The sequence below is a fragment of the Oncorhynchus nerka genome, linkage group LG7 (assembly GCF_034236695.1).
Source record: "Oncorhynchus nerka isolate Pitt River linkage group LG7, Oner_Uvic_2.0, whole genome shotgun sequence".
Lineage (NCBI taxonomy): Eukaryota > Metazoa > Chordata > Actinopteri > Salmoniformes > Salmonidae > Oncorhynchus > Oncorhynchus nerka.
In genome coordinates, this window is record NC_088402.1 from 87084381 (window position 1) to 87110471 (window position 26091).

The 26091-nt window shown below is 43.1% G+C and overlaps 1 protein-coding gene across 2 annotated transcripts; it reads left to right on the top strand.

Moving 5' to 3' along the window:
• On the top strand, window positions 1-25265 carry LOC115122705 (TBC1 domain family member 22B-like). 2 transcript variants are annotated; one of them, XM_029651950.2, is made up of 13 exons: window positions 1-267; window positions 2359-2415; window positions 3957-4324; window positions 4492-4659; window positions 6990-7060; window positions 9098-9226; window positions 10877-10942; window positions 19362-19476; window positions 20328-20434; window positions 20591-20666; window positions 20784-20911; window positions 21138-21233; window positions 21509-25265. In XM_029651950.2, exons 1-13 carry the CDS (start codon window positions 212-214, stop codon window positions 21635-21637), a joined length of 1566 nt encoding a protein of 521 aa, XP_029507810.1. In that variant the 5' UTR covers window positions 1-211; the 3' UTR covers window positions 21638-25265. The 2 variants fall into 2 exon arrangements, with proteins under 2 accessions (XP_029507810.1, XP_029507811.1); XM_029651951.2 differs by lacking the exon at window positions 2359-2415 and having other exon boundaries at window positions 21509-25264.
• Window positions 25266-26091: the final 826 nt, after the last annotated feature.

Sequence of the window (26091 nt, forward strand, 5' to 3'; positions counted from 1 at the left end):
TGTGTCCAAGATGGCGACCTCCATCGTTCTGTATTATACGTTCTCGCCAATTGCAACAAAATAACATTATTGTCACATGTCAATACGTTGTTGTTGGTCGCAGAAAATACAACACGATTTAGTATATTGAATCGGAAACGTTAAAATCGTCTCCAATGCTTTGTACATTTGTAGAACTGCGCGCGGTGATGGTCTGAGGGGATTTCCAAGCATGGCCACCGATAACAGAATTCATTTCTGGAGGAAAAACGCAAAGGTTCCAGGGAGGTAGGTTTCAGTTCTCCCTCTCGTCAATTATAACAATCTCGTGATTATTAAGATTAGAATGGTGTATTCTGATAAGGAGTTAATAACTGTATTTTAGTGGGCATAACGTCGTTGATTTTGCGTCATTACAGTGCCATTAAAGGTTAATAAAACATATGCTTAATAGCCCTGTTTGATGGATAGTTTATAAAGCCTTTGACAATAAAGAAGTGGTGGTCTTTGTTGCACTAGAGCACTTAGTATAACTCATATGAGGTCACAATCATGCCTTTGTCTTGGCTAACATATGTTGTTACCTAACGTTACATATACAACCTATGAACCATAGACAACATGTCAGGTGGTCTGTAACGGGGGAATGTTGACATGTAGCATATGCAGCAGACTGAGAAAAAATAATTTCAGAAACGTCCCCAATAGAGAATTAACTAATAGATTGGCGTATAGTCTTTCTTGTGGAACCCCTTTACCGGTGGGAAAATCAACACAATGTGTCTGTCTAATTATGGCCCATGATGAGGTATCACAATGTATCTCTTCAGAAACGATCATAAGGGGAAGTTGATTACAACATTGTAGCTATTAGAGTTGACAGTCATTTCTGGTCAAGAGTGAGGATCTTGATTTATTCATTTTAAACTCTTGAACCTAGTTTAAATATTTCAGCAGAATGTTTAAAAAAAAATCTAACGTTTTCATCTTGTTCCTGTGAACAATTAGCAAATAACGTTATTCTATCCCAATAGGCTACATTTGAGTTGTTACGCACAGTTTTCTGATTTAATATGATCCATTATTTTAGATACATAATGTTGAATGGAAAGTACAAATCATTCTGGTTACAGGTTTATCCTCCGGGTTGGTGCTTTTCTGTAATACTCTCCAGCCCTTCTAAGTCACTAATTGAGTCAGTCACATGGGGGATGGGAGAACACATTGGAAATGCATGACCAAGGCCCATATTCACAAAGTGCTGATCCAGGATCAGTTTAGCCTTTTAGATCACAACGAATACAATTATATGGACAGGGGTGACCTGATCCTGAATCAGCATACCTACTCTAAAAATGCTTTGTGAATTACAGGCCTCAAATCAGCCCAGGCAGTTGAATGGCTGTTTTCCTGCCAGGCTGCCCGGGTCTGTTGAGGCCCCAGGGTAAGGGTAGGGTGTGGTGGGTACCAAGGTAATGTGAGGAGTCTCTAAGGAGTGGGTGTTGCCTTTGGTGAGGAAACAACACTGTTCCCAATCCTGACAGAACAAGTTACGTAATAAGCCACTATGAGATACCATCCAGACATGATAGGGCATTACCATTGTGCCTTTTACACAAATATACAGTCTGTAAATAAATACATTATATAAAAGGTTTCTAGGTAAAGTCAAGATTCTACAAATATCTTCGAAAGACACAGCAGATGAGCCATTTTACTACAACATGAGCTATTATTGTGTCAAAGACCCAGTGACTTGACTAATTCAGTTATCTACATAACGTAGCCTAGATAACATTTGGCTATTTCCCCCTCGACGGAGCTTGGTTCACGTCAGAACACAAAGGGAGACAGGCACACAGGCGCCTTTGGACTGTGTTGCAGGTCACAGCTCTTGTAGCATCATCAGATGAGTGCTCAACATGCTAGCATCCGCTGAACAGGATACTCTCTCCATGGGGTGGCAGTAAGTCTGTCACTCGCACTGGCAAGCTGTTCACAGAATCTCTTAAAGCTACAGTATATACCTACAGTACTACTGTAACAACCATTATCCAAAACCAAAACATAATTTAGATTAATATTTTAGGAGCGAGCTAAGAAGTCCTCAGTATGCCCATTATGGTTCCTCTGGGGGGGTCTATGCTTTTCAACCTGTAAAATTCATAATGAGTTGACTATAATCTTTTGTATTATTATAATTTTTAAAAACATTTTATTTAACTTTTATTTAACTGTGCATGTCAGTTAAAAACCAATTCTTATTTTACAATGACGGCCTTATGACCAACATTGTCAATGAATCATGAAAAGAGGCCTCAATGGGCCCACGTTCTCCCAGTGAAGTACAGCTAGGCTACTGCTCTTTCCCCTCTACAGTATACAGCCAGTTTATGGAGCACAGCATCCTCCCCTTGACCCCAGAATCCACCGCACGTAAGTGCTCTGCATAGCTGATCTGCATGGAACCCACAGGGATTTATACTATATGTCATTCAGCAGATCTTCTTTTATTTAACCCTTTAGTTTTTTTCATTGATTCAACATAGATTTTCGCATGCTTAGTTTAGATTGTTGATGTTCGTGTCTTGTCTGTTTTGCCAAGCCTTTGAATATGTGTGGATGGTAATTGCTTAGTTTAGATTGTTGATGTTCGTGTCTTGTCTGTTTTGCCAAGCCTTTGAATATGTGTGGATGGTAATTGTTTAGTTTGATTGTTCCACGTTATTAAATTGATCTTTTTTTTTACACTATTCCTTTTTATACCTTTTTGTTCAGCGTTTCCATTTTATATTAGATATAGTGAGAATACAAAACATTATGAACACCTGCTCTTTCCATGACGTAGACTGACCAGGGGAATCCAGGTGAAAGATATGATCCCTTATCGATGTCACTTGTTAAATCCACTTAAGTGTAGATGAAGGGGAGGAGACAGGTTATAGAAGGATTTTTTTTAAAGCCTTGAGATGGATTGGGTATGTGTGCCATTCAGAGGGTGAATGGGTAAAACAAAAGATTTAAGTGCCTTTGAACGGGGTATGGTAGTAGGTGCCAGGCGCACCAGAATCCCTGTGGAATGCTTACAACACCTTGTAGAGTCAACATGGGCCCGCATCCCTGTGGAACGCTTACAACACCTTGTAGAGTCAACATGGGCCAGCATCCCTGTGGAACGCTTTCAACACCTTGTAGAGTCAACATGGGCCAGCATCCCTGTGGAACGCTTACAACACCTTGTAGAGTCAACATGGGCCAGCATCCCTGTGGAACGCTTACAACACCTTGTAGAGTCAACATGGGCCAGCATCCCTGTGGAACGCTTACAACACCTTGTAGAGTCAACATGGGCCAGCATCCCTGTGGAACGCTTACAACACCTTGTAGAGTCAACATGGGCCAGCATCCCTGTGGAACGCTTACAACACCTTGTAGAGTCAACATGGGCCAGCATCCCTGTGGAACGCTTACAACACCTTGTAGAGTCAACATGGGCCAGCATCCCTGTGGAACGCTTACAACACCTTGTAGAGTCAACATGGGCCAGCATCCCTGTGGAACGCTTACAACACCTTGTAGAGTCAACGTGGGCCAGCATCCCTGTGGAACGCTTACAACACCTTGTAGAGTCAACATGGGCCAGCATCCCTGTGGAACGCTTACAACACCTTGTAGAGTCAACATGGGCCAGCATCCCTGTGGAACGCTTACAACACCTTGTAGAGTCAACGTGGGCCAGCATCCCTGTGGAACGCTTACAACACCTTGTAGAGTCCGTGCCCTGATGAATTGAGGCTGTTCTGAGGGCAAAAGGGGGTGCAACTCAATATTAGGAAGGTGTTCTTAATGTTTTGTACACTCAGTGTATATTGTCAATGTATCATTGTGTGTTTACCATGAGACAGCTGTAGCTGCTCAATGGTTTCTTCTTTATACCAGTGGCACGTAGATTAAACATTTTCATTTTCTCTCTGCAGGTTTCCTAAAGACACTCCAAAGGCAAATAATCTCAAGTCCAAAAAGGCGTCTAGTTTCCACGAGTTTGCCCGCAGCACAAACGATGCCTGGGACATCGATGATGAGGAGGATGAGGACTTCTTAGCTCCCATCCATCCCTCATCTCTCCCACCCACCCTGCCCTCCACACACCAGGTACCTCCTCTTCCTCCACAACAACCCATTAACACCACCATTGAGCCAGACACAGGGCCAGAGCCTGCAGACCGGCTGGCTCCCCCAACAGCAGAGGTCCGCCTTCAGCATGAGGAGGCCACAGACTGTGGACAGATCAATGGCAGAGTGGTGGTGAAGTCCAGCAGTGAGGCCCAGCTCAACACCAATACAGGTAATGAACAGGACACTAAAGTCAGGGGTGGGTTTTAGGGAACATGTGTTATCCCATTTAAGATATTGCTCATTATCAACTCAATATTGCCTTGATATGGTCAGTAATCTGCTCTTTGTGACTTGTCATTCTGCAGTCCCATGATCCTCCACTCTCTTCCTCCACAGTGCGTTCCACTTTGCAGAAGCAACAGTCTCTCCCAGTCCGCCCCATCATCCCGTTAGTCGCCAGAATCTCTGACCAAAATTCATCGGGGGCCCCAATCATGACAGTGCGAGACAAGAGTCGATTGGACAAATTCAAATACCTTCTGTCCTGTCCTAACACCGACCTCGGTGAGACTCAACACCCTATACATTGAACAAAAATATAAACACAACATGGAAAGTGTTGGTCCCATGTTTCATAAACTGAAATAAAATATCCTACAAATGTTCCATAAGCACAAAAAGCTTATTTCTGTCAAATGTTTTGCACAAATGTATTTACATCCCTGTTAGTGAGCATTTCCCCTTTACCAAGATAATCCATCCACCTGACAGGTGTGGCATATCAAGAAAACTGATTAAACAGCATGGCCATTACACAGGTGCACCTTGTGCTGGGGACAATAAAAGGCCACACTAAAATGTGCAGTTTTGCCAAAGATGTTTCAAGCTTTGAGGGAGCGTGCAACTGGCATACTGACTGCAGGAATGTCCACCTGTTACCAGTTAATTTAATATTAATATCTCTACTATAATCCACCAACAAACATCATTTTAAAAGATTTGGTAGTACGTTCAGCCCGCCTCACAACCGCAGACCACGTGTAGGGCGAGCAGTTTACTGATGTCAATGTTGTGAACAGAGGGCCCCGTGGTGGTGGTGGGGTTATGGTATGGGCAGGAATAAGCTACAGACAACGAACACAATTGCATTTTATCGTTGGCAATTTGAATGCATAGAGACACCGTGACGAGATGCTGAGGTCCATTGTTGTGCCATTCATCCTCCACCATCACCTCGTGTTTCAGCATGATAATGCACAGCCCCATGTCTCAAGAATCTGTACACAATTCCTAGAAGCTGAAAATGTCCCAGTTCTTCCATGGCCTGCACACTCACCAGACATGTCACCCATTGAGCATGTTTGGGATGCTCTGGATCAACGTGGACGACTGCATGTTCCAGTTCCCACTAATATTCAGTAACTTCACACAGCCATTGAAGAGGAGTGGAACAACATTCCACAGCCCACAATCAACAGCCGGATCAACTCTTTGCAAAGGAGATGTGTCACACTGCATGAGGCAGATAGTGGTCACACCAGATACTGGCTGGTGTTCTAATCCACGCCCCTACCTTTTTTTAAGGTATCTGTAACCAACCGATGCATATCTGTATTCCCAGTCATGTGAAATTCGTAGATTAGGGCCTAATTTATTTATTTCAATTCAAATCTTTCCGTATATGAACTGTAACTCGGTAAAATCTTTGAAATTTGTTGCATGTTGCGTTTATATTTTTGTTCAGTGTAGATTGAGGAAGCTAATAGAAGGCCAATGTTCTATTTACAATGTTTGTATTCTCATTCTATTATTTACAATGTACAGTATGTATTCTCATTCTATTATTTACAATGTAAAGTATGTATTCTCATTCTATTATTTACAATGTACAGTATGTATTCTCATTCTATTATTTACAATGTAAAGTATGTATTCTCATTCTATTATTTACAATGTACAGTATGTATTCTCATTCTATTATTTACAATGTACAGTATGTATTCTCATTCTATTATTTACAATGTAAAGTATGTATTCTCATTCTATTATTTACAATGTAAAGTATGTATTCTCATTCTATTATTTACAATGTACAGTATGTATTCTCATTCTATTATTTACAATGTACAGTATGTATTCTCATTCTATTATTTACAATGTACAGTATGTATTCTCATTCTATTATTTACAATGTACAGTATGTATTCTCATTCTATTATTCACAATGTACAGTATGTATTCTCATTCTATTATTCACAATGTAAAGTATGTATTCTCATTCTATTATTTACAATGTAAAGTATGTATTCTCATTCTATTATTTACAATGTACAGTATGTATTCTCATTCTATTATTTACAATGTACAGTATGTATTCTCATTCTATTATTTACAATGTACAGTATGTATTCTCATTCTATTATTTACAATGTAAAGTATGTATTCTCATTCTATTATTTACAATGTACAGTATGTATTCTCATTCTATTATTTACAATGTACAGTATGTATTCTCATTCTATTATTTACAATGTACAGTATGTATTCTCATTCTATTATTTACAATGTACAGTATGTATTCTCATTCTATTATTTACAATGTACAGTATGTATTCTCATTCTATTATTTACAATGTACAGTATGTATTCTCATTCTATTATTTACAATGTACAGTATGTATTCTCATTCTATTATTTACAATGTACAGTATGTATTCTATGTATTCTCATTCTATTATTTACAATGTACAGTATGTATTCTCATTCTATTATTTACAATGTACAGTATGTATTCTCATTCTATTATTTACAATGTAAAGTATGTATTCTCATTCTATTATTTACAATGTAAAGTATGTATTCTCATTCTATCTCCTGGGCCTTGTGATCCACAGAGGAGCTCCGGAAGCACAGCTGGTCAGGCATTCCACGAGAAGTGAGGCCCATCACATGGAGGCTCCTCTCTGTAAGTACCATGATGACCTTTGACCTACTCTCTGTAAGTACCATGATGACCTTTGGCCTCCTCTGTAAGTACCATGATGACCTTTGGCCTCCTCTGTAAGTACCATGATGACCTTTGACCTACTCTCTGTAAGTACCATGATGACCTTTGACCTACTCTCTGTAAGTACCATGATGACCTTTGGCCTCCTCTGTAAGTACCATGGTGACCTTTGACCTACTCTCTGTAAGTACCATGATGACCTTTGGCCTCCTCTGTAAGTACCATGATGATCTTTGGCCTCCTCTGTAAGTACCATGATGATCTTTGACCTACTCTCTGTAAGTACCATGATGACCTTTGGCCTCCTCTGTAAGTACCATGGTGACCTTTGACCTACTCTCTGTAAGTACCATGATGACCTTTGGCCTCCTCTGTAAGTACCATGATGATCTTTGGCCTCCTCTGTAAGTACCATGATGACCTTTGACCTACTCTCTGTAAGTACCATGATGACCTTTGGCCTCCTCTGTAAGTACCATGGTGACCTTTGGCCTCCTCTGTAAGTACCATGGTGACCTTTGACCTACTCTCTGTAAGTACCATGATGACCTTTGGCCTCCTCTGTAAGTACCATGATGACCTTTGACCTACTCTCTGTAAGTACCATGATGATCTTTGGCCTCCTCTGTAAGTACCATAATGACCTTTGACCTACTCTCTGTAAGTACCATGATGACCTTTGGCCTCCTCTGTAAGTACCAGGGTGACCTTTGACCTACTCTCTGTAAGTACCATGGTGACCTTTGGCCTCCTCTGTAAGTTCCATGATGATCTTTGGCCTCCTCTGTAAGTACCATGATGACCTTTGGCCTCCTCTGTAAGTACCATGGTGACCTTTGACCTACTCTCTGTAAGTACCATGATGACCTTTGGCCTCCTCTGTAAGTACCATGATGATCTTTGGCCTCCTCTGTAAGTACCATGATGACCTTTGGCCTCCTCTGTAAGTACCATGATGACCTTTGACCTACTCTCTGTAAGTACCATGGTGACCTTTGGCCTCCTCTGTAAGTACCATGGTGACCTTTGACCTACTCTCTGTAAGTACCATGATGACCTTTGACCTACTCTCTGTAAGTACCATGATGACCTTTGGCCTCCTCTGTAAGTACCATGGTGACCTTTGACCTACTCTCTGTAAGTACCATGATGACCTTTGGCCTCCTCTGTAAGTACCATGATGACCTTTGACCTACTCTCTGTAAGTACCATGATGATCTTTGGCCTCCTCTGTAAGTACCATAATGACCTTTGACCTACTCTCTGTAAGTACCATGATGACCTTTGGCCTCCTCTGTAAGTACCATGGTGACCTTTGACCTACTCTCTGTAAGTACCATGATGACCTTTGGCCTCCTCTGTAAGTTCCATGATGATCTTTGGCCTCCTCTGTAAGTACCATGATGACCTTTGGCCTCCTCTGTAAGTACCATGGTGACCTTTGACCTACTCTCTGTAAGTACCATGATGACCTTTGGCCTCCTCTGTAAGTACCATGATGATCTTTGGCCTCCTCTGTAAGTACCATGATGACCTTTGACCTACTCTCTGTAAGTACCATGATGACCTTTGGCCTCCTCTGTAAGTACCATGGTGACCTTTGACCTACTCTCTGTAAGTACCATGATGACCTTTGGCCTCCTCTGTAAGTACCATGATGACCTTTGGCTAAACTGGAGATCACACACAAAGGAGTATGACGATATGTTGGGGTGGGTTTCACATCCTATCTTTTAAAAATGTTTTTATTTTATTATTACTTGTTCAACAAAATGTCTTTCTCTGAACAATTGTAGCAGTGTGAAATAATATCACTTCCCAAATAATCACTGCATATATGTGACAACTGCACACACATTGCTCTTGGTATTTGTTGCGATATGTTCAAAATTCTCTTATCACACTTCCTGTTCCGGTCCTGTTAATATCTTCAAGAGTATTTCCTCTTGATTAATAAACAACATGTTTTCGTCTCGTCATTTCTATCAATGGTAGGGTTACCTCCCAGTCAACATGGAGCGCAGAGACCTGGTGCTGAAGAGGAAGAGAGACGAGTACTTTGGCTTCATTGAACAGTATTACCACTCCAGGACAGACGAGACTTACAAAGACACATATAGACAGGTAATAGATGAATCACCAAATCCTAATATATCAATGTTTACCAGTGTTTAAGTAGCATATGCCTACTGTAGTGAGTCAGTGTTTAAGTAGTTCATACCTACTGTAGTGAGTCAGTGTTTAAGTAGATCATACCTACTGTAGTGAGTCAGTGTTTAAGTAGCATATGCCTACTGTAGTGAGTCAGTGTTTAAGTAGCATATGCCTACTGTAGTGAGTCAGTGTTTAAGTAGCATATGCCTACTGTAGTGAGTCAGTGTTTAAGTAGCATATGCCTACTGTAGTGAGTCAGTGTTTAAGTAGTTCATACCTACTGTAGTGAGTCAGTGTTTAAGTAGATCATACCTACTGTAGTGAGTCAGTGTTTAAGTAGATCATACCTACTGTAGTGAGTCAGTGTTTAAGTAGCATATGCCTACTGTAGTGAGTCAGTGTTTAAGTAGATCATACCTACTGTAGTGAGTCAGTGTTTAAGTAGCATATGCCTACTGTAGTGAGTCAGTGTTTAAGTAGCATATGCCTACTGTAGTGAGTCAGTGTTTAAGTAGATCATACCTACTGTAGTGAGTCAGTGTTTAAGTAGATCATACCTACTGTAGTGAGTCAGTGTTTAAGTAGCATATGCCTACTGTAGTGAGTCAGTGTTTAAGTAGCATATGCCTACTGTAGTGAGTCAGTGTTTAAGTAGCATATGCCTACTGTAGTGAGTCAGTGTTTAAGTAGCATATGCCTACTGTAGTGAGTCAGTGTTTAAGTACCATATGCCTACTGTAGTGAGTCAGTGTTTAAGTAGATCATACCTACTGTAGTGAGTCAGTGTTTAAGTAGATCATACCTACTGTAGTGAGTCAGTGTTTAAGTAGCATATGCCTACTGTAGTGAGTCAGTGTTTAAGTAGCATATGCCTACTGTAGTGAGTCAGTGTTTAAGTAGCATATGCCTACTGTAGTGAGTCAGTGTTTAAGTAGCATATGCCTACTGTAGTGAGTCAGTGTTTAAGTAGTTCATACCTACTGTAGTGAGTCAGTGTTTAAGTAGATCATACCTACTGTAGTGAGTCAGTGTTTAAGTAGATCATACCTACTGTAGTGAGTCAGTGTTTAAGTAGCATATGCCTACTGTAGTGAGTCAGTGTTTAAGTAGCATATGCCTACTGTAGTGAGTCAGTGTTTAAGTAGATCATACCTACTGTAGTGAGTCAGTGTTTAAGTAGCATATGCCTACTGTAGTGAGTCAGTGTTTAAGTAGAATATGCCTACTGTAGTGAGTCAGTGTTTAAGTAGCATATGCCTACTGTAGTGAGTCAGTGTTTAAGTAGATCATACCTACTGTAGTGAGTCAGTGTTTACGTAGCATATGCCTACTGTAGTGAGTCAGTGTTTAAGTAGCATATGCCTACTGTAGTGAGTCAGTGTTTAAGTAGATCATACCTACTGTAGTGAGTCAGTGTTTAAGTAGATCATACCTACTGTAGTGAGTCAGTGTTTAAGTAGTTCATACCTACTGTAGTGAGTCAGTGTTTAAGTAGTTCATACCTACTGTAGTGAGTCAGTGTTTAAGTAGAATATGCCTACTGTAGTGAGTCAGTGTTTAAGTAGATCATACCTACTGTAGTGAGTCAGTATTTAAGTAGAACATGCTTTGTTTCCACAGATCCACATTGATATTCCGAGGACAAACCCACTAATTCCACTTTTCCAGCAGCCTGCGGTGCAAGAGGTGAGCTTCTCTCTCTCAGCTCTTCATACTATTTGCCTGGCTTGGATAGGCAACAATTCATTTTTTATATATTGTTTTTATATAGATGGGTTTTTTAATACACTCTTAGAAAAAATGGTTCCAAAAATGGTTCTTCGGCTGTCACCATAGGAAAACCCTTTTTGATTCCAGGTAGAACCCTTTTTGGTTTCAGGTAGTTTAGTTTATTAATTCGACCATTTAAAAAAACAAGCACACATTACAACTCAAAAGCCATATATGCACATTAATAAAATCATAGAGGATAACACACAATAAAGTCTGGGACTTATTTCTATTGTGGTCCTCTTGAGACAAGATGAATAGGCAAGATTGAACACAGTATGGCAGTGAAATAATAAAACAAAAACAGAGAAGAAGAACATTATCTCATCAAAAACAGAGAAGAAGAACATCTATCTCCTCAAAAACAGAGAAGAAGAACATCTATCTCCTCAAAAACAGAGAAGAAGAACATCTATCTCCTCAAAAACAGAGAAGAAGAACATCTATCTCCTCAAAAACAGAGAAGAAGAACATCTATCTCCTCAAAAACAGAGAAGAAGAACATCTATCTCCTCAAAAACAGAGAAGAAGAACATCTATCTCCTCAAAAACAGAGAAGAAGAACATCTATCTCCTCAAAAACAGAGAAGAAGAACATCTATCTCCTCAAAAACAGAGAAGAAGAACATCTATCTCCTCAAAAACAGAGAAGAAGAACATCTATCTCCTCAAAAACAGAGAAGAAGAACATCTATCTCATCAAAAACAGAGAAGAAGAACATCTATCTCATCAAAAACAGAGAAGAAGAACATCTATCTCCTCAAAAACAGAGAAGAAGAACATTATCTCATCAAAAACAGAGAAGAAGAACATCTATCTCATCATTCCAGTTACATCATAGGGGTTATTCATATGGGCACAGAAGACATCAAACATATTTCTACTTTATTTTTAGAACTGCCCAGAGAGGATGTTGTTTTTATAGACAGAGGCAACTCATTCCATTCTGAGGCTCCAGTATACTAGACAGTACCTTTCCCAGCATTACTCCTGAACCTGTATAAGCACACATCAGCAACACCTGATCTGGTGCTGTGATTGTGTGCATCCCTAACACGAGGAAAGTAATCACTTAGATATCTGGGCGCAGGATCATAAATACTCCTGTACACCAAACCTAGTCTAATTTAGGTTTGGCTCCAAAAAAAATTGCTTCCGTTTTCCCTAAGTGCAGAGATAGCTTATTATCTCCAAGCCATTTGCTTATGTTAGTAAGCTCTGTGCTAAGTATGCTCTCCAACATTGTTTTACTTTTGTGAGACACCAGAATTGTGGAGTCATTTGCATAAAGAAAAAGACGGCATGAACAAACATCTTTCATATCATTAATGTACAACAAAAACAGCAGAGGCCCAAGCACGCTCCCCTGCGGAACGCCACAACTCATTGGTTTCGCCTGAGACAGTGAACCATTAACCTCTATTACTTGCTCCCTTCCTGATAAATAGGACTTTACCCAGCCTAGAGGGATACTGCTTAACCCCAGTGCCTCCAGTTTGGAGATTAGGAGACAGTGGTTAACTGTATCAAAGACCTTCTGTAGGTCAAGCAGTACCACATCTCTTTCCTGATGAAGTCAGTCAAGTAAAGTAGACATGAATCAGTGGACTATGTTTTTCTAAAACCCGACTGAAAATCATACATTAGACCCAGTTTGTTAACATATTCATACATTTGCTCATGTACAATTCTCTCCAGGATCTCTGATGTTACACAGAGGATAGATACAGGCCTATAATTCCCAGGGTCAGACTTTATCCCCTTCTTATACAGAGGTATAACTTTAGCTTGTTTCATGTCCCTGGGAAAGGTGCCTTGTTCAAGAGAGAGATTCATGATATGCGTAATACAAGGGCCAATTTGCTCAGCAGAATCTATTAGAAACCTTGCAGGAATATTATCCAGGCCTGTGGCTTTGGAGCATGTAAGCTCTGCCAGCATACTGACTATTTTGGATGTTGCTTCCTTTGCAAAAGAAAAAGAGTTTGGCTGAACCCCTAACTCTACATAATACTTCTTGACTTGGTTGCTTCCATACAAACCAGAACTGGTGGGCAGCTTGCTAACCAGCTTGCTGGCAAAAGAGTTGAATTCATTGGCAACCTCTGCTTTTTTATATACCATCTCTTCCTTGATATTCAGTCCAATACTGTTTAGTTTGTTTTTGGTAGTACTACTACAGCCTAATTTCTTAAATGATTTCCAAAGATTTTTAGGGTCATTTTTGTTCTCAATTATTTTCTCAGCAAAGTAACCCCTCTTAGCTTCACCCATCCTGCTCTGTGCTTCATCCATCCTGCTCTGTGCTTCATCCATCCTGCTCTGTGCTTCATCCATCCTGCTCTGTGCTTCATCCATCCTGCTCTGTGCTTCATCCATCCTGCTCTGTGCTTCATCCATCCTGCTCTGTGCTTCACCCATCCTGCTCTGTGCTTCATCCATCCTGCTCTGTGCTTCATCCATCCTGCTCTGTGCTTCATCCATCCTGCTCTGTGCTTCATCCATCCTGCTCTGTGCTTCATCCATCCTGCTCTGTGCTTCATCCATCCTGCTCTGTGCTTCACCCATCCTGCTCTGTGCTTCATCCATCCTGCTCTGTGCTTCATCCATCCTGCTCTGTGCTTCACCCATCCTGCTCTGTGCTTCACCCATCCTGCTCTGTGCTTCATCCATCCTGCTCTGTGCTTCATCCATCCTGCTCTGTGCTTCATCCATCCTGCTCTGTGCTTCGTCCATCCTGCTCTGTGCTTCGTCCATCCTGCTCTGTGCTTCGTCCATCCTGCTCTGTGCTTCGTCCATCCTGCTCTGTGCTTCGTCCATCCTGCTCTGTGCTTCACCCATCCTGCTCTGTGCTTCACCCATCCTGCTCTGTGCTTCATCCATCCTGCTCTGTGCTTCATCCATCCTGCTCTGTGCTTCACCCATCCTGCTCTGTGCTTCACCCATCCTGCTCTGTGCTTCATCCATCCTGCTCTGTGCTTCACCATTCCTGCTCTGTGCTTCATCCATCCTGCTCTGTGCTTCATCCATCCTGCTCTGTGCTTCATCCATCCTGCTCTGTGCTTCATCCATCCTGCTCTGTGCTTCATCCATCCTGCTCTGTGCTTCATCCATCCTGCTCTGTGCTTCATCCATCCTGCTCTGTGCTTCATCCATCCTGCTCTGTGCTTCATCCATCCTGCTCTGTGCTTCATCCATCCTGCTCTGTTCTTCATCCATCCTGCTCTGTGCTTCACCCATCCTGCTCTGTGCTTCACCCATCCTGCTCTGTGCTTCATCCATCCTGCTCTGTGCTTCATCCATCCTGCTCTGTGCTTCATCCATCCTGCTCTGTGCTTCATCCATCCTGCTCTGTGCTTCATCCATCCTGCTCTGTGCTTCATCCATCCTGCTCTGTGCTTCATCCATCCTGCTCTGTGCTTCACCCATCCTGCTCTGTGCTTCATCCATCCTGCTCTGTGCTTCACCCATCCTGCTCTGTGCTTCATCCATCCTGCTCTGTGCTTCATCCATCCTGCTCTGTGCTTCATCCATCCTGCTCTGTGCTTCATCCATCCTGCTCTGTGCTTCACCCATCCTGCTCTGTGCTTCATCCATCCTGCTCTGTGCTTATCCATCCTGCTCTGTGCTTCATCCATCCTGCTCTGTGCTTCACCCATCCTGCTCTGTGCTTCATCCATCCTGCTCTGTGCTTCATCCATCCTGCTCTGTGCTTCACCCATCCTGCTCTGTGCTTCATCCATCCTGCTCTGTGCTTCATCCATCCTGCTCTGTGCTTCATCCATCCTGCTCTGTGCTTCATCCATCCTGCTCTGTGCTTCATCCATCCTGCTCTGTGCTTCATCCATCCTGCTCTGTGCTTCATCCATCCTGCTCTGTGCTTCATCCATCCTGCTCTGTGCTTCATTTCTGTGACGTTTATATCTGACAAAATCATGCTGCTCTTGAGAGTTCTTCCATTTCTTAAAGGCCTTATTCCTTGCATGGATAGATTCTAGAATCTCATGATTAAACCAAGTTCTAGATTTCTGCTTTACACTGACCAGTCTAATGGGAGCCATCACATTCACCACATCAAGGAATCTACATTTAAAGACTTCCCAGGCACCGTCTACCCCTACACTATCTAGCACAGGTGACCAGTCAATTTGACCCACTTCCTCCCTAAACATTTCAACACATAATTTTTTGAGTCCTCTGATTCTAACAGTTTTGTGACACTTAAATATATCTTTAAAAATCCTCCTTGTGCAAAATGTAATATAATGATCACTGATTCCATATACTATTACTCCACTCTGCGATATTTTAGATTTATCAGACACCAATATTAAGTCAATCGTACTTCGCACTGTTTGACATATCCTGGTGGGATCTTTAATCATTTGTGTCAGAGCAAGTGATCTACAGTAGTGAATAAATACATTGTGGGTTGGGCTATTCTTTCTGCAGACATCAGTATTGAAATCCCCGAATTATTTCCTTCACCAGGGAATCATTACAGTTTGACAGCACAATTTTAAGACCTTCATAGAATGCATTCTGCGTGGGCGGCCTATAACACACACCCCCAACAAAATTGGCTTGGTTTTGGGATGGCAGATATCCAGCCAGACAATCTCCAGATCAGCATTTAAATCCGATCTGACGTTAAAAGCAATATCGGATCTTACAAACGCACATATCCCCCCACCATTCCGATTCCGATCCTTCCTGACAACAGAGTAATTACCCATCTCAATTTCTAAGTCACAAACAGATTAATCCAACCATGTCTCAGTAAAACATAAGACACCCACCTCTGATTTGCAAACCAACAGGCGTATCTCCTCCCTCTCTGCAGATGACTTCGTCAACCATTTTGAAAAGAAGGTCGACGACATCCGATCCTCGTTTGCTAAGTCAAACGACACCGCTGGTTCTGCTCACACTGCCCTACCCTGTGCTCTGACCTCTTTCTCCCCTCTCTCTCCAGATGAAATCTCGCGTCTTGTGACGGCCGGCCGCCCAACAACCTGCCCGCTTGACCCTATTCCCTCCTCTCTTCTCCAGACCATTTCCGGAGACCTTCTCCCTTACCTCACCTCGCTCATCAACTCATCCCTGACCGCTGGCTACGTCCCTTCTGTCTTCAAGAGAGCGAGAGTTGCACCCCTTCTGAAAAAACCTACACTCGATCCCTCCGATGTCAACAACTACAGACCAGTATCCCTTCTTTCTTTTCTCTCCAAAACTCTTGAACGTGCCGTCCTTGGCCAGCTCTCCCGCTATCTCTCTCAGAATGACCTTCTTGATCCAAATCAGTCAGGTTTCAAGACTAGTCATTCAACTGAGACTGCTCTTCTCTGTATCACGGAGGCCCTCCGCACTGCTAAAGCTAACTCTCTCTCCTCTGCTCTCATCCTTCTAGACCTATCGGCTGCCTTCGATACTGTGAACCATCAGATCCTCCTCTCCACCCTCTCCGAGTTGGGCATCTCCGGCGCGGCCCACGCTTGGATTGCGTCCTACCTGACAGGTCGCTCCTACCAGGTGGCGTGGCGAGAATCTGTCTCCTCACCACGCGCTCTCACCACTGGCGTCCCCAGGGCTCTGTTCTAGGCCCTCTCCTATTCTCGCTATACACCAAGTCACTTGGCTCTGTCATAACCTCACATGGTCTCTCCTATCATTGCTATGCAGACGACACACAATTAATCTTCTCCTTTCCCCCTTCTGATGACCAGGTGGCGAATCGCATCTCTGCATGTCTGGCAGACATATCAGTGTGGATGACGGATCACCACCTCAAGCTGAACCTCGGCAAGACGGAGCTGCTCTTCCTCCCGGGAAGGACTGCCCATTCCATGATCTCGCCATCACGGTTGACAACTCCATTGTGTCCTCCTCCCAGAGCGCTAAGAACCTTGGCGTGATCCTGGACAACACCCTGTCGTTCTCAACTAACATCAAGGCGGTGGCCCGTTCTTGTAGGTTCATGCTCTACAACATCCGCAGAGTACGACCCTGCCTCACACAGGAAGCAGCGCAGGTCCTAATCCAGGCACTTGTCATCTCCCGTCTGGATTACTGCAACTCGCTGTTGGCTGGGCTCCCTGCCTGTGCCATTAAACCCCTACAACTCATCCAGAACGCCGCAGCCCGTCTGGTGTTCAACCTTCCCAAGTTCTCTCACGTCACCCCGCTCCTCCGCTCTCTCCACTGGCTTCCAGTTGAAGCTCGCATCCGCTACAAGACCACGGTGCTTGTCTACGGAGCTGTGAGGGGAACGGCACCTCAGTACCTCCAGGCTCTGATCAGGCCCTACACCCAAACAAGGGCACTGCGTTCATCCACCTCTGGCCTGCTCGCCTCCCTACCACTGAGGAAGTACAGTTCCCGCGCAGCCCAGTCAAAACTGTTCGCTGCTCTGGCCCCCCAATGGTGGAACAAACTCCCTCACGACGCCAGGACAGCGGAGTCAATCACCACCTTCCGGAGACACCTGAAACCCCACCTCTTTCAGGAATACCTAGGATAGGATAAAGTAATCCTTCTCACCCCCCCCTTAAAAGATTTAGATGCACTATTGTAAAGTGGCTGTTCCACTGGATGTCTTAAGGTGAACGCACCAATTTGTAAGTCGCTCTGGATAAGAGCGTCTGCTAAATGACTTAAATGTAAATGTAAATGTATCTCATCGATCTTCGGTAGTAGACTTCTGACGTTTAAGTGCACAAAATGTAAGCCTTTCTTCCCAAAGGCCTCATTGAATTCCCGATCCACTTGTAACTCACCTCCCACTGCGCTGCCATCTACCCACTGCCCTGCCTCCGGTGGCCTCTCTGCCTCCATGGAGCACCACTCCCCAGGTGCTACTCCATCGTCCTCACCAACGTGTCCCCCGTCACTCGCCTCTGGTGGCCTCTCTGCCTCCATGGAGCACCCCTCCCCAGGTGCTACTCCATCGTCCTCACCACCGTGTCCCCCGTCACTCGCCTCCGGTGGCCTCTCTGCCTCCATGGAGCACCCCTCCCCAGGTGCTACTCCATCGTCCTCACCACCGTGTCCCCCGTCACTCGCCTCCGGTGGCCTCTCTGCCTCCATGGAGCACCCCTCCCCAGGTGCTACTCCATCGTCCTCACCACCGTGTCCCCCGTCACTCGCCTCCGGTGGCCTCTCTGCCTCCATGGAGCACCACTCCCCAGGTGCTACTCCATCGTCCTCACCACCGTGTCCCCCGTCACTCGCCTCTGGTGGCCTCTCTGCCTCCATGGAGCACCCCTCCCCAGGTGCTACTCCATCGTCCTCACCACCGTGTCCCCCGTCACTCGCCTCCGGTGGCCTCTCTGCCTCCATGGAGCACCCCTCCCCAGGTGCTACTCCATCGTCCTCACCACCGTGTCCCCGTCACTCGCCTCCGGTGGCCTCTCTGCCTCCATGGAGCACCCCTCCCCAGGTGCTACTCCATCGTCCTCACCACCGTGTCCCCCGTCACTCGCCTCCGGAGGCCTCTCTGCCTCCATGGAGCACCCCTCCCCAGGTGCTACTCCATCGTCCTCACCACCGTGTCCCCGTCACTCGCCTCCGGTGGCCTCTCTGCCTCCATGGAGCACCCCTCCCCAGGTGCTACTCCATCGTCCTCACCACCGTGTCCCCGTCACTCGCCTCTGGTGGCCTCTCTGCCTCCATGGAGCACCCCTCCCCAGGTGCTACTCCATCGTCCTCACCACCGTGTCCCCCGTCACTCGCCTCCGGTGGCCTCTCTGCCTCCATGGAGCACCCCTCCCCAGGTGCTACTCCATCGTCCTCACCACCGTGTCCCCCGTCACTCGCCTCTGGTGGTCTCCGCTCCGCTGTGGACCCCTCCCTCCTCCTCCGATGCACTCTCCACCCTCAGTAAGTCCTCTGGTCCCACTCCACCTTCAATGCTCACGCACCCCGTGGGGTACAGCACACCGACAGCAACGCTTCATTGACCCCATGTCCAAAGCTAGAATTCGCTGCATTTTAGATGAATCCACTGCGCGCGTTCCAAACATACCAAAGCCTTGCTGTTACTCTTCATCCAACGTTCGCAAGAGGAGCCTGGGTGCAGTTTGATGGGGTTCGTGATAAAGTGAGGTACATGGCATTGATGGATATCACCCGAAATAGGTAGAACTATTTTGGGTTCCATGTAGAACCCCCTGTGGAATGGGTTCCACACGGAACCGCTTTCTTCAAAGGGTTCTCTTATGGGGACAGCTGAAGAACCCTTTTTAGGTTCTAGATAACACCTTTATTTCTAAGAGTGTATACGTGTAATATCTCGTTGGATTGTATCCATGCCTGTCTGTGCCTTGTGTTCATCAGGTGTTTGAGAGGATCCTCTTCATCTGGGCTATCCGCCATCCAGCCAGCGGCTACGTCCAGGGAATCAATGACTTGGTCACTCCATTCTTTGTGGTATTCCTTTCCGAATTTGTTGGTAGGTTGGCTGATGTGAACCAGACGAGGCTTTTCCATATGAAATGAAAATGGCCACTGAATCCTCTAACAGGGTGTCCAATCATCTTGTCTTATATTACATTTCCGAAGGATTAATATACAGCTAACTGCCAAAATAAAGGAAACACTTGAGTAAATGAGAGATACAAAGTATATTGAAAGTAGGTGAATCCACACAGGTGTGGTTCCTGAGTTAATTAAGTATTTAGGGCCATGTATAAAATGCCCAGATGCCCTTTATTTTGGCTACCATGGCTAGAAGAAGAGATATCAGTGACTTTGAAAGAGAGGCCTCAAAGGAACCTAGAGTGTTTAAAGGGTTTGTATATCTCTCAAATGTGTCGTACTGCCCTGAACAAGGCAGTTAACCCACTTTTCCTAGGCCGTCATTGAAAATAAGAATTTGTTCTTAACTGACTTGCCTAGTTAAATAAAGGTAAAAAATAAAATAAAAAAGTCACCAGATCTCAACCCAATTGAACACTTATGGGAGATTCTGGAGCAGTGTCTGAGACAGTGTTTTCCACCACCATCAACAAAACACCAAATAATGGAATTTCTCACAGAGAATGTTGTTGTATCCCTCCAATAGAGTTCCAGACACTTGTAGATTCTATGCCATGGTGCATTGAAGCTGTTCTGGTGGCTCGTGGTCGCCCAACAACCCTTTTAAAACACTTTGTTGGTGTTTCCTTTATTTTGGCAGTTACATGTATTCATTTTTTTCCCCCCTGCGTAGTTATTTTTCAGCATTGCAAACCGGCACCTCTGCTTCCATGAGTGTGTTGGATGTAGGGCTGGATGACTGATATTTGGGGTTTGTCTCTACAGAGGAGGATGTGGAGAATTTTGACGTAGCGTCCTTGCCTCTTGACACCCAGAGGAACATTGAGGCAGACAGCTTCTGGTGCATGACCAAGCTGCTGGACGGAATACAGGTTGGTATCTACAATGTTATTCAGTTATTTTCTCCATCTGTGCCAATGGTATTTATTCCGAACCTCTGTCTCCAGCAGCAGCCCCCCCCCACCCAATCACAAATAAAATCCTCCTCGTGATGTGTTGTTGGTATTATTGTTGTTGTATCTGTACAGGACAACTACACTTTTGCTCAGCCAGGGATTCAGAACAAAGTTAAAGCTTTGGAAGAATTGGTCAGCAGAATCGATGGTGAGATATGGTCTCCTCATGTTGTTTACAATGTCTGAGGCCAGTGTGTATTATTTCAGATGACCTCAGGGTCACTTTTCATCTCTCTGTGGGGCTGTGTCCTTTTCTCTCACACAGAGGACATACACAACTACTTTAAGAGGTATGAGGTGGAGTACCTGCAGTTTGCTTTTCGTTGGATGAACAACCTGCTGATGAGAGAGCTGCCTCTACGCTGCACCATACGCCTCTGGGACACCTATCAGGTGACACACACACACACACACACACACACACACACATACACACACACATACACACACACACACACATACACACACACATACACACACACATACACACACACACACACACACACACACAGATAGATATTTGCATTCAACGTTTGCATGTAGATCTGAATGTTTGTGGGATTTACATAGATGATGTGTACGTGTTCATCACATGCTGACCTGTCGTGTATCCCTGTAGGCTGAACAAGAGGGCTTCTCCCACTTCCACCTCTACGTCTGTGCTGCTTTCCTGATCGAGTGGCGCAAGGAGATCCTCTCCATGGTCGATTTTCAGGTACCATTCATTCTGCCGACTGTTGGACTGTTTTGTACAGTACTCGAGCAGGTTCTGTTGATCAAGGTATTTGAAAACATATTACCTTTTATTCTATGGCCTGACAGACCCTCCAGTGAAAAGCTCTCATTAAAAAAAATGATCTGCATATTTCAGTGTTCATGACACTTTGCAGATGGTGACTGTGACTGAGGCCCATCAGGGATTATTCGCACACATCCCAACCAGTTCCAAAAATGCTGCTTATGTCATAAAATGTGTCTCTGCCTTTCCAGGGTCTTCTCATGTTACTCCAGAACCTTCCTACAATCCACTGGGGGAACGAGGAAGTGGGCCTTCTCCTGGCTGAAGCATACAGACTCAAGTATATGTTCGCTGACGCGCCCAATCACTACAAGAGATAGGCCTCTATGCCACTGGTTCTTAAACTCTTTTTTTAACCGTGGCACACCTTGATAGGATAAAACATTGTGCTGCACACCTGCAATTTCCCCATTCATGTAGTGGTAATGGCCTGCATCTTACATGATCCATACTGCAAATCATCTATTTTCTGTGACAAATGTTTTTTATAGGTTAAATGGAGTTCATTTGATCGTTCCTTAATCTGAATGTGTGTCTACCCCTTAAAGAGTGTCCTGTGAATCCGAGTTAGATTTTTTTTTTTTAGGTCCGGTAATATATATATATATATATATATATAGTCTGTTACAAATATATATATATATATATATATATATTTTTTACAGTTTGGGCTACATATGAACAGTTTTCTGCATTGTTAAAGGTGCAACCATGGACACAAAGCCACGCTCCGTTTGTTTCTACGGCAACGGCTGTGGTACAGCTAAACCTAATCAGACTTGGTTATGCTAAGTGTTCTCACAGGCGAAGTAAAGGGATACAAATGTATTTTCTCGTGATGCGCGCCCCTCAAATGATACAAAATGTAACAACAGCCTGAGCGCACTGGACTTGAAACAGCCACACAGATGGAACCATGTGCCATTCAATGTATTATCTGAATGGCGCTGGTGCTCCCAAGTCCAAATTCCACAGTCCCCCCCCCCCCCCCCACAATTTTTTTTTATTTTTTTTATAATAATGAAGATTAGGAAAAGTTTCACTGCACAGCTGAAAGTTCCTCAAGGCACAACAGTGTTCTGCGTCACACAGGTTGAAAACCACTGCTCTATGCACTGGTGAACAGATTGTAAAACAAGAGATATGTAGGTATGTAGAGGTATGTAGAGATATGTAGGTATGTAGAGATGCTGATATGTAGAGATATGTAGAGATATGTAGAGATATGTAGGTATGTAGAGATATGTAGGTATGTAGAGATATGTAGAGATATGTAGGTATGTAGAGATATGTAGGTATGTAGAGATATGTAGAGATATGTAGAGATGCTGATATGTAGAGATATGTAGGTATGTAGAGATATGTAGGTATGTAGAGATATGTAGAGATGTAGAGATATGTAGAGGTATGTAGAGATATGTAGGTATGTAGAGATATGTAGGTATGTAGAGATATGTAGAGATATGTAGAGGTATGTAGAGATATGTAGAGGTATGTAGAGATATGTAGAGATATGTAGGTATGTAGAGATATGTAGGTATGTAGAGATATGTAGGTATGTAGAGATATGTAGAGATGTAGAGATATGTAGAGATATGTAGAGATATGTAGGTATGTAGAGATATGTAGGTATGTAGAGATATGTAGAGATATGTAGGTATGTAGAGATATGTAGAGGTATGTAGAGATATGTAGAGGTATGTAGAGATATGTAGAGATATGTAGGTATGTAGAGATATGTAGGTATGTAGAGATATGTAGGTATGTAGAGATATGTAGAGATGTAGAGATATGTAGAGATATGTAGAGATATGTAGGTATGTAGAGATATGTAGGTATGTAGAGATATGTAGAGATATGTAGGTATGTAGAGATATGTAGAGGTATGTAGAGATATGTAGAGGTATGTAGAGATATGTAGAGATATGTAGGTATGTAGAGATATGTAGGTATGTAGAGATATGTAGAGATATGTAGGTATGTAGAGATATGTAGAGGTATGTAGGTATGTAGAGATATGTAGGTATGTAGAGATATGTAGAGATATGTAGGTATGTAGAGATATGTAGAGATATGTAGGTATGTAGAGATATGTAGAGATGCGTAGAGATATGTAGGTATGTAGAGATATGTAGAGATATGTAGGTATGTAGAGATATGTAGAGATATGTAGGTATGTAGAGATATATAGAGATATGTAGAGATATGTAGAGATGCTGATATGTAGGTTTTTATTCCTCTGACATGACTGACGGACATACTGTAAAATACCTTGCACACACGTATAGATTATTCACTCAAAAACCCTGGCCTGAACTACCATTTGTACAATATTTTTCCTGCCGTCTTTCTCTGTTAATAATTGCATTGGCAAGTTTCATTCCACTGACTCTGCAGTGTATTATCTTAGAGCCAGTGGCTTGAACGTCTCAGTAGTAGTCTGTTACAGTTCACGCCGTAGGCATCGAGTAGGGTCCTGGCATACAGCTGTGAGTTCTGCTGTTGGAACTCTATACTGTACTGTGTAAATGACTGGTATTTTAATCTGGAAGGGATAAGTACTTGGCTAATCGGTTAATGGCTAGTTCAAATTAATTTATACTGGCATTAAATCAGTATTGTTTGTCTCAAAAGTTTTAACCCGAACTCTGAATGGATGATGATGACAGTTTGATCGTCCTTTAAGTTTCAGAGAGAATATACTTGAGTTATTTTGTTTGTCGTTTGTTTATGACAAGAGTTCTGTGGTAAAGCTAGCCCACATATATTTGACCACTTTGTACCCACTTGTTCCCTTCGTGGATATATTGAGTCCAGCAAAAGGCCAGTCTGAATATCTAGTGAAGAAATGGTCCAATCTAGTCTAGTACACCGTGATACGGGAGGAGTCACAGCTGTTACTAATAGCCGCTCCGTAGACCAGGAAAAAGGTACTTTATTTCAGGGCTTATCTATAGGGGTGCCATATTGAATCACAAGGCCTCAATGTGAATCGGATGAGAATAGCGACCTTTAATTGTTGATGTATTTTTGTAAAGTTTGGACTAGATATAAAGTATGAGTTGAACTAGATATAGCTGGATTTTATCATCTGATTATTTGCTATTTTGTTTAGTAATCGTCAGACTTCAATTTTGTTTCTAGATTATATGAAACTGTGGCGCGTATGAAAGTTGATCCATTGGATCAGAAATGAATTTGTAATTTGCAACTGAATGAGGCTTGTCTACCATTCAAATAGTGTAAACCTGAAGGGGATCTGACACTTTACCAAATGTATATTGTGTATGTTTGTGGTGTTCATAACAATGCGATGCAAATGTTGCTTTGTCTATTTCCTCTTCCTGAAGAAATATACAAACCAGTGTAATCTAAATCAACAATCTGCAACACGATGTAATGACCATCCAGGAAGCTCTTCAGATAGGAGAGAAAATGACTGTTGTACTTCCCTGTTTGTGGTTTGCAACAGCATCTACTCTTATTTAGTATGGTTAACTTAAACAGTTGTCTGTAAACTTTATAGAAGTGAAAATTGTCTATATGAAGAATTCAAATGTTCAGATTTGTTATATAGTAATTGACTGTGTTTTGCCTTGACTCTGAGGGTTGCTAATGCTGATGGGGATTTTCAGAGGAAACTTTTAGTAACCCTCCCTACACAGTTACTTGATCTATTGAAAACGGTGTCCTGTGATATCAACACAGCTGTATTTAAAGCCTTTGTTATAAGAATGTGTAATGTTCTCTTTCTTTTACTGTCTAACATGGAAAACTGAAATGTTGTCATTTGACCTTTTGTTTTGTGTCAGTTGATATTGGGGTTATGTAGTAGCCTACCAGTTGATATTGGGGTTATGTAGTAGCCTACCAATTGATATTGGGGTTATGTAGTAGCCTACCAGTTGATATTGGGGTTATGTAGTAGCCTACCAGTTGATATTGGGGTTATGTAGTAGCCTACCAGTTGATATTGGGGTTATGTAGTAGCCTACCAGTTGATATTGGGGTGATGTAGTAGCCTACCAGTTGATATTGGGGTTATGTAGTAGCCTACCAGTTGATATTGGGGTTATGTAGTAGCCTACCAGTTGATATTGGGGTTATGTAGTAGCCTACCAGTTGATATTGGGGTTATGTCGTAGCCTACCAGTTGATATTGGGGTTATGTAGTAGCCTACCAGTTGATATTGGGGTTATGTCGTAGCCTACCAGTTGATATTGGGGTTATGTAGTAGCCTACCAGTTGATATTGGGGTTATGTAGTAGCCTACCAGTTGATATTGGGGTTATGTAGTAGCCTACCAGTTGATATTGGGGTTATGTCGTAGCCTACCAGTTGATATTGGGGTTATGTCGTAGCCTACCAGTTGATATTGGGGTTATGTAGTAGCCTACCAGTTGATATTGGGGTTATGTAGTTGCCTACCAGTTGATATTGGGGTTATGTCGTAGCCTACCAGTTGATATTGGGGTTATGTAGTAGCCTACCATTTGATATTGGGGTTATGTAGTAGCCTACCAGTTGATATTGGGGTTATGTAGTAGCCTACCAGTTGATATTGGGGTTATGTAGTAGCCTACCAGTTGATATTGGGGTTATGTAGTAGCCTACCAGTTGATATTGGGGTTATGTAGTAGCCTACCAGTTGATATTGGGGTTATGTCGTAGCCTACCAGTTGATATTGGGGTTATGTCGTAGACTACCAGTTGATATTGGGGTTATGTCGTAGCCTACCAGTTGATATTGGGGTTATGTCGTAGCCTACCAGT